Source organism: Vanessa tameamea, chromosome 21 (assembly GCF_037043105.1).
Source record: "Vanessa tameamea isolate UH-Manoa-2023 chromosome 21, ilVanTame1 primary haplotype, whole genome shotgun sequence".
NCBI lineage: Eukaryota > Metazoa > Arthropoda > Insecta > Lepidoptera > Nymphalidae > Vanessa > Vanessa tameamea.
Genome location: NC_087329.1, coordinates 3,528,179 through 3,537,320, shown reverse-complemented (window position 1 = coordinate 3,537,320; position 9,142 = coordinate 3,528,179). Strand labels below are relative to the sequence as shown.

The 9,142-nt window shown below is 39.1% G+C and overlaps 1 protein-coding gene across 1 annotated transcript in view; it reads right to left on the bottom strand.

The window, feature by feature from the left end:
* Positions 1-1,929: 1,929 nt before the first annotated feature.
* The window catches only part of LOC113391534 (cholesterol transporter ABCA5-like), a 46,181-nt gene continuing 38,968 nt past the window's right edge, over positions 1,930-9,142 (bottom strand). Inside the window, exons 25-36 of the mRNA XM_064218180.1 lie at positions 8,898-8,985; positions 8,601-8,769; positions 8,094-8,240; positions 7,474-7,680; positions 7,087-7,247; positions 6,418-6,625; positions 6,023-6,114; positions 5,082-5,172; positions 4,271-4,352; positions 3,231-3,369; positions 2,998-3,161; positions 1,930-2,724 (exon numbers count right to left, since the gene is read on the bottom strand). Coding sequence (XP_064074250.1) covers positions 2,612-2,724; positions 2,998-3,161; positions 3,231-3,369; positions 4,271-4,352; positions 5,082-5,172; positions 6,023-6,114; positions 6,418-6,625; positions 7,087-7,247; positions 7,474-7,680; positions 8,094-8,240; positions 8,601-8,769; positions 8,898-8,985 — 1,661 coding nt within the window. The 3' untranslated portion in view covers positions 1,930-2,611. The remainder of the gene's footprint in view (positions 2,725-2,997; positions 3,162-3,230; positions 3,370-4,270; positions 4,353-5,081; positions 5,173-6,022; positions 6,115-6,417; positions 6,626-7,086; positions 7,248-7,473; positions 7,681-8,093; positions 8,241-8,600; positions 8,770-8,897; positions 8,986-9,142) is intronic.

Genomic DNA, 9,142 nt, shown 5'->3' with positions numbered 1-9,142 from the left:
TGAGGCCTCCCATTCATTCATGGATTCCTAGTACCCGCTACAAAAACGCGGATTCCCCCAGAGTATTGGACGCGTTCAGCGAAGTTAAAAGAATATTAGTACCGCGTAAAAAGTCTAGATGGCTGTAGAGTGTAGTGTTTTGATCTTGATGAAATTATGTAGGTAATAAGCACATTTTTAAAGTCTTGTTTAGGATTTGATCAGAGGAACGCGGATGGATATAAGGGGCCCCTCAAGACTGGAGGCCCGGGGCGAACCGCCCCTTCCGCCCTGTTAGTCCGCCACTGGCTGTAGCCAAAATCATCCAGGAGGACATCATCAGAGATAAGATAGTGCGTTCAGTAAAACCAGAGTTATCAGATTTTACTCTACTTTCCGTTTTGTATTACGTAGCCTTCTGATTTGTAAACAGCCAACCAATTTTAGTTTCTGAATTTCTCTTTGTAGCCAATCACATTTAAGTAAAACGAAGTGTTTTTTGAATCTACCAACCGGGCCTTAGACCATCAGTTTGATTTTATTAGAACTATGTTTATTTAATGTGACGTATTTATAACTGGATTATACTCGTAATCACTTTACCAATTGTTTTACTGAATATTATTGGTACATTGCCTGAAATTTTAAATATAATTTATCCATTTCAATCGTTCAAAATTATATAGAAACTTTTTTCAGATTCATTTGATTGATATGCAGCATTTAAATTTGCTTATTATTTTATTTTCTCAAAACATATATAATATTAGCCACAATGGACTTGGAATTGAATATCTCACTTTAATATCAGCACTGCTATTCTGTTAGAACTCACATCGTATCTCACTCGATCAATTTTGATAAACGTTACGATATTTGTGTACTTTGAATGATATAATTAATTAGTAGAATATGAAATTCACGTTGTTACGTCAGTAGTCTGGTGAAATTGCGCAGGTCAATTATATAATAATATTATCTTCTAAACCTTCACCAAAACGCGCGGCATCTCTTGGTTCAGTCTGCTCATTAATTACTCCAGATTGACTCTATAGTCGACATCGCATATCACTGTGTGATATTTCGCGAACGTTACCGAGATGAGTGTCGACTTCGTTCTCACAGAATAACTCTACTGTACCGAAAAATACCACATTGTTGCAGAATTGTTGTTGAATGAAACGTTTTTAATATCCTCGCCTACTGTATATTTTATTATTATACTTTTGAATTATCAAAATAATTTCTATAAGATATCATATATCATCAAAAACACAGTGCGACTTATTTATCGATCCTACTCGTTATATAAAAGTTGCTAAATTATGAAATTATAAAAATTTAAATATCAGTATCAACACGACCTAGTCCGGGTACACTTGTGACGTCATTTAATGATCTTTTATGCGTTTGTTTTTTTTTTTTTTCATAAAATCAAAATTATATTCTTACTATTAGAAAGCGAATTTTAACAAATCGTTTGAAATATACGTTTGAATTGTGAAAATATATCAATAGTAATAATATTGTTAAGAATCAGTCTTTAATATTAGATTATTACTTTTAAATAACTGGCCGTAATTTAGAATCTCGTAAACGATAAAAAAGAAATTAAACATAATTTCCAAAAAGGTCACTAAATGTCGGAAGTGTACAGAAGATGGAGGCATAATTATAAATGATGAATTAAAGTTCTTTATTACCATTAAAAAAAGTAGAATAAATTCAATATAGGCTCGATCGCGATACGGTTCTCCGTCGACACGAATTTTTGACGCCCCGGTTGAAGTATCCTGTTTATTTCATGACGAATTTAAGAATGCGGAGTCTTTACATTCTGATAATACAACCGATTGCTCGATTTACGGCTTAAAAGGTTTAGAAGTGATTATTTTTATCTTATTTGGAATTATTAGGTTTGTGTGATTTATTAAGCGTCTTCAAAACAATTTCTTCTCACCACGAATCTTTTTTTAAATTTAATTGAACATAACTAATTAATGGTCCGTAATATTCAATCCATTCAATTTGAATGGCTTTCTAATGGTAATAGAGAACCCACCATAATATTATTACCCATTATCATGAAATTTTTACTATTTTCTGACGTCACTAAACCAGACCTAATGAATTATTTCCAAGATCGATTTCCTCTTTCACCCTGTGGGCTCGTAAAGTGCCAACCAGTAAAACGACCAATGAGAAAGCGGAAAAATTATGCCTCCATCTTGAAATATACTACACCTAAATATTATTCTCTCATCGGTCTCAATACAAAAGCTCGGGAACCTAAAGAAATAAACTACTGAATATCTGAAGCGTATCAATTATTTTACATTTTTTTTTTTTCAAAAAGCCCGATATATCTAAACTGGATTGAACCACTCGACGATTTTATTCAATTAATTTATTATCTGTGACACTGACGCTCATCTACAGATTATATAACTTTGCGATTGCAAAGAAGCGCTGCGGAATATTGCAAAGTTTAATTATTACATTGGCCGTATTTTAGGCCTGGTTTAATAGAAAAATTATACCGTTTTACGTATTAATGTTTATCCTTTATAAAATCGTCAAGTTAAATCGTCGCTTTTATTATTATTTTAAACCTTACACTATAAACGTTTTCCTAATGTTCTTGGTCTGAAGATTCGACGTTCTCGGATTGTGCGAATTTCAGGAACACCTGCTCCAACGTCGTCTGACTAAAGCTATACTCGACGATGTTCAACTTTTCTTTCGCTGGAAATTAAACAAAATACATAAAATCCACCCTAACGGGGTTTAGAGTTCAGCACGAGGAACGGCCGCGGAGCTGCGGCACCGACAGCTGTTCGTTTTACTTTGTTATTTTACAAAATTTTAGAGCAATTATGAAACTAGTATAACTTAGACTGATGTCCCGGCGTTGTATTGATTGATAGCAAACGTTACTGCCATATTTGAGAATAAGAGGCCGGTAGCGTAACGGGGAAGCTTAGTTTAAATCTAATGCTATCAGCAAACGTGTCTCACCCTCCTCGATCTGCTGGAAGCACCTCGCGAGGCTGGAGACGGAGGACTGCGGCACGGAGAACACGAGGCGCTCCGCGAAGCTCTCCTCCAGCACGGCGGCCGGGAACAGCTGCGCCACCAGCGCGATGGCGGCCTCCGAGCTGGCGCCGCCGCCCGACTCCGTGCTGCGGACCGACCTCAGGTCAGCGCGACTGGCTGCAGCGGCGATGGTAGGTCACCAGTAGTGTACGTACCGTTGGTGATGCAGCCGCGCGGACGACGTGTTGCCCACCAGGGGCGTGTGTATGCTGACGTCCACCGCCTCGCCCTCGCCCTCGCCCTCGCCCTCCGCCTCGACCTCCGCCTCCACCGTTGCAGAGCCTGCTCCCGAGCCTGAGCGTGTCTCGTCTATTAGGCTCAATAGAGTACAGTAGAAAATCTTGTCTCTAAGACTTTCAACAATTATAATGATAAATAATGCGTAAAATCATCTCTCATCAAATCTTTATGAAAACGAAACAAGACCAATCCAAATTAATCTTTAAAAAACAATTTGGAAAGCCGTTTGTATATGACGAAGTTATATACATTCATAATATAAATATTAAACATCCAAATTGATAATCTATATTATTGAAGTCGTTTATAAATAAAAGTATCTCTAAAATCTCACCTCACATTATTTGTGAGAGATCTCAAAACGATGTCATAGAAAAGTATAAAGATGATTAGTTTGAAATAAATTCGAACTGAAGACGGTCAGACAAATATATAAGTTTAGACAGTTCTATAATTATATTTCAAAATATTAGCTCATTATATTTAATTCGAAAATACATTTCTTCGAAAGTTTTCATTATCTTAATATGAGTAGTATCACCTATTTGCTATGACCATATTTAAATCTAACTTAAGTCATGACGCTACTGTTCGAAGGCTCTTTAGGCAATATAACAAACTCTCTACGAATAAAATTGATCTTTATATCCATCTTTACAACTTGTTCGAAGTCAGAGTGTCTCATTAAACATTTAAACTAACAAAAACAATTAAAATAATAACAGCTTACTTAAATTGAAGTTTCTAATTTATATTAAATTTTTAACTGGTATTTTATTTCACTTTTTATCATAAATGTATTTAATTTTTTTTTGCAAATACTGCATGCTCTATAATAATTGAAGGAGCAGAAATTTTAAAACATTGCATAGAATTGTATTAATAATGTGTATTTAGTTTGTGTGTTTTGTTAGAAACTCATAAATTAAACAAATAAATATTATGTAATAATTACCTTCATCCGCCTCGCCCAGCGACGGAGAATTATTCGCTGATCGTAAGGGCGAAGGCGTCAACGACAGATCTGATTCTAACATCTGAAAGTATAAAAGAATTTCAAACTGCTTGTATAACCGTATTGAATACTTTATAAACACGACAGTATTACTTCGCATTCGACGACCTAAACTACGGCTTTTCTTTTAAAACAATATGCAAAACTATTAACGTTTTTGATAAAAGACAGCCTCAGTCTTTGGGTTTGGAACGAAATGGTTTTCGCATATATATATTTTTTTATGTTATTGGTTGGTGGACGAGCATATGGGCCACCTGATGGTAAGTGGTCACCACTGCCCATAGACAAAGGCGTAAGAAATATTAACCATTCCTTACATCACCTATGCGCCACCAACTCTGGAAACTAAGATATTATGTCCCTTGTGCCTGTGATTACACTGGCTCACTCACCCTTCTAACCGGAACACAACAATACAGAGTACTGTTATTTGGCGGTAGAATATCTGATGAGTGGGTGGTACCTACCCAGACGGGCTTGCACAAAGCCCTACCACCAAGTAAAGTAACTACCACCAAAATTTTTATATGAGATTTGAGACTTGAGATCAACTTATGAGATTTTACAAAATTGTTATTAAAAGTAATATAATATAAAAACATATAAATTAGAAAGAAACGGAGATACGAAGAAGGAGAGAGATGAGTCGCCTGTAGGGGCGAGACGCTTTTGGCTCACGGGACAAAGTCTGCCAATTGACTCTGTAAGGCGCGTAAAAGAACTTCGTTCCAAGAATTCAATTGCTCACCGTCGATTTTTGGTTCTGTTGACCTATCTTCATCTCCAGCGTGTATCCCGCGCCGTACAAGTTCTTTAAATGTTGCGTTGAACCAATACACCTAATTACATTGAAAAAAATAAAACAATTATGACTTGGAATCGTATAAAGATTTTTGCAGATTGTAATTTACGATGTTGATAGGTACAAAATATTTAACACAACAGTCTGCCATTGTATGGCACGTAGTTGGAATTTCATTAACTAAATATGAATAAAATAATAAATTAATTACAATAAGATTTAACTACTGCACACAATCATCAAATTTATGAATAAAATAATTAAAAACCTCTGTTAACTGTTACTAATAGGTTTTAAGTCCTGCTCTTATAACATATAAGAGCAGGAGAATTCTTGGAAAATAAACTATTCTTTTTTTGCGCAAGAATTCTTCTAATTCTAATTTTAAAATTTTAAACATGCAATGATCTTTCGGTTTATATGAAATAAGATTACAAAGAATGTTTAGTAAAGACAAATAAATAAATAAGTACTAAGAGAAGTCTTCGGACGATTGACTATTTATAGAGATAGACATACTCCTGAATGAGGACTAACGATTGAAAACAGAGGAAATTTCATTGTGTTGCTTCGATCTCATCGGACTGAGATGGAAGCAGAAGAACGCAATGTGCGTGAGGGAAATAGTTTTTCCATCTGCACAGATGCTGGTCTTTGCGATTGCCTATGTTGTCTAGGGAGCGTACTAAGGTGTTTTGGATAATCGATGGAAAAATATCGAGCAAAGATCTGCTTCTGATAATTGTTTGTTCTTGTCCTTAATGAGGATATTTTTTTATATATTTCGCTGTAATTTGTAAGTAAACATATGTCAAGATCAAAAAAATATCGAATCATATATGTGTTCTGTTAGTTACTCGAATGTATTAATGGCATAGAATTCTCACCTCAATCCACCCTTCACCATGATCCCGACTCTAGAACATAGAGCGTCAGCCTCTTCCATGGAATGTGTTGTCAAAATAGCACCTTTTCTACCCTGGAAATGAAGAAATTCAACAAATCTAACTTATTAATATTATTTGCCAGAACTACTTTTTGACGATACGAAATCCAAAAGTGTCGAAGGCATTATCGGAAAAGAAACACGTAAATTTAAATAGTGAAGCGAAAAACTTTTGGTAGATTCGACTGTCTCGAACTGAGTTTTGGATTGTGTGTTATTTTCCTGATGGGAGAATGTTAATTATGAGGCAGATCGATAAAAAGATGAGTCTATTTAAAAAACGATTTCAAAATATTTTCCGTGTCGCCCTCGAGCCTCCGACGGAGCGTCACCGACCTGGAAGCTCGCGAGGATGGTGTCCCAGAGGAAGCGCTTGCTGCGCGGGTCCATGCCGGTGGAGGGCTCGTCCAGCAGCACGACGCGCGGGCTGCCCACCATGGCGAGCGCGAACGACAGCTTGCGGCGCGTGCCGCCCGAGCACTCCTCCGCGTTCTTGCTCGCGTGCTCCGTTATCTGCAGCCCGTTCAGGTACGCGTCCACGATCCTGCGGCGAGGAGTTAGAGCCACTGACGACGTTTTGGGTTACGTCTTAACCAATAGCATTATGATCACGACGCCCGACGCGACGACGACTTTGAGACGGGAAACTGTCACGACCATAGACAGTTAATGTGTAGATTTAAGCGCGTTACGTGCTATCCGAGACCCAGGAGTATATACGCTGCAATTTCAAACCTCTGGGCTACTTCTGCGAAGGTGAAAGCTATTGGGTAACTTTTTATTAATCCGTTTTAGTTTAGATTTTACTACCGATATTTTGAAAAATAACTTATGTAAATTATTTAAAATCATTTGTAGGTTCATCACCGAACCGAATTATTTTTTAAGTATATAACATTAAAAAATATACAATTTTTATATATTTATATCATACTTGATATCTACGTAAATCTTTCGATATATCCAATGTAAGGAGATCTCCCTTCCCTCCAAAGGCGGACTCACCGGGGCGTGTCGGCCTTGCTGATGCCGCGTATGGCGGCGTAGCACTCGATGTGCTCGCGGATGGTGACGTTCTTCCACAGCGCGTCGTGCTGCGGGCAGTAGCCGAGCATCTGGAACGCGCCCGACTGCGCCTCCTCGATGTTCTGCCCGCCGAGCATCACCTGCGGTTTCTGACTGTGTTATATGCGTCTCGCGTCTTCATGACTTTGTCGATAAATTCGGCCCTCGTCTTAGGAAATCCGCTACTACGTGATATAAATGGAAATCTTCGAGGCGTGTAACTGTAAATGCTTAAAGAAATAAATCATCACATCGGGAATCGTTATCTGTTTAGGTTCTTCCTTCTCTACTACGCATAACAAATATAATATTGTCGTAATAGCTCACGGTGCCGCAGGTGAGTCGCTCCTCGGCCGTGATGATCTTCATGGTGGTCGTCTTCCCGGCCCCGTTGTGACCGAGCAAGCCGAAGACCTCCCCGCCCTGGACGGCGAGCGACAGTCGCGCGAGGGCGGCGCGCTTCAGGGCCTCGCCCCCGCCGCAGCACGCGTTGCCGTTCCTCGTCCCACGAAGCTTATACTCCTTGCGAAGATTCTGGCAATCGAACGATCATTTAATTAAGAGAAATACACTGAAAACGACGAGGGGATGTCCGTCACTAATTTGATCTTGATTATAATACACATATATATTAATGATACTCCTTTACAGCTGAGTAGAACGAATAAAAAGAGCCATAGAATGAAAGCGCACAAAACTCAATTACACCGTCACCAATTTTTCTACTTGGACGCGGACAGTAAGGTCGACATTGGCGCGACTCAAAAGTGGTCGTCGTTTTAATTGGATTTGCAAGCCCAACTGAGCAAATAATTTACTCCAACGTGCATCTGTTGATTTGGTGATTTATCGATGTTGGGATAGATTCGAAATTAGAACGATCTTGGTGAGTAATGTATTTCAGTGGAGCGCGCTCAGCGCATGGAGCGGCCGAGGGGGCGCCTCACGTGCACGAGCAGCGCGGGCGCGTGCGCGTCGCGCGCGGCGAGCAGGCCGGCCACGCGGCGCCTCTCGCGCCGCACGTCGTCGTCCTCGCCGCCCTCCCCGCCGCCCGCGTCCGCCTCGCCGTCGGCCGCCGCCGCGCCGCCCTTGCGCTGCAACACGCCGGCCGCGCTCTTTAACTCTTTAACCTTCTTAATGTAACTTAAAAAACGTAAACTCCGGCTCCGTCGCAAGGACGCCCGATTTTTCTCCCCGTACAATTTTCGATGGTGGCGAAAATCATGGGTCGCAAAGGAGCATGGCGATACCGTGATGATAATAGTATTACCAGAGGATTGTTTTAATATTGAAATCATTTAAAGTAAAACGAGAAAAAATTTTAGTTTACAAAAACAGATCGTTCGGATTACTCTCTGAACTTGTTTACATAACACCAAAAAATGTATCAATATTTTGATGATTTTTGTAATATATCCAGATAACATTTAATCGGTTTAGGTCCCGACACTCACTGGACATATCCTCCCCCCCGATTTGAGCCTGTCCGCCGCCAACAGAGCGGCGCCGCATATGGGCACATGGACCAGCATGGCCACGATCAGCACCCACACCTCCGCCGTGAAGTAGCTGGACAGTGACGGCACTGTGCACAGCCCTCGGAGGTTACAGGTTACATATACCCTGGATAAAACAATCGAAATACCTCACATACAAATATATATAAAAAAAGCATTTCTGAATTTAAACACTCGTAATATATTCTTGATTTTTATCAAAATTAATTCTAAATGATTAACCAAAATACTTACCTATCAACATAATAAATGATCGCATACGGTATGTACATAACGTCTAGAAAACTGAACACTAAGTGAAGGTAAAAGGCGATGTTGCTACCTGCAAAAAAATACACATCGTGAATACTTGGAATTCAATTCAAATCTTGTACGGCAACAACACGACTTAAAAATACAGAATTTTCGTTTGTGTTTTTAATTCAACTCGTGCTCATTGAAAGGAAGCAACGCGAAGAAGCCTGTAAGTGACTAACAAA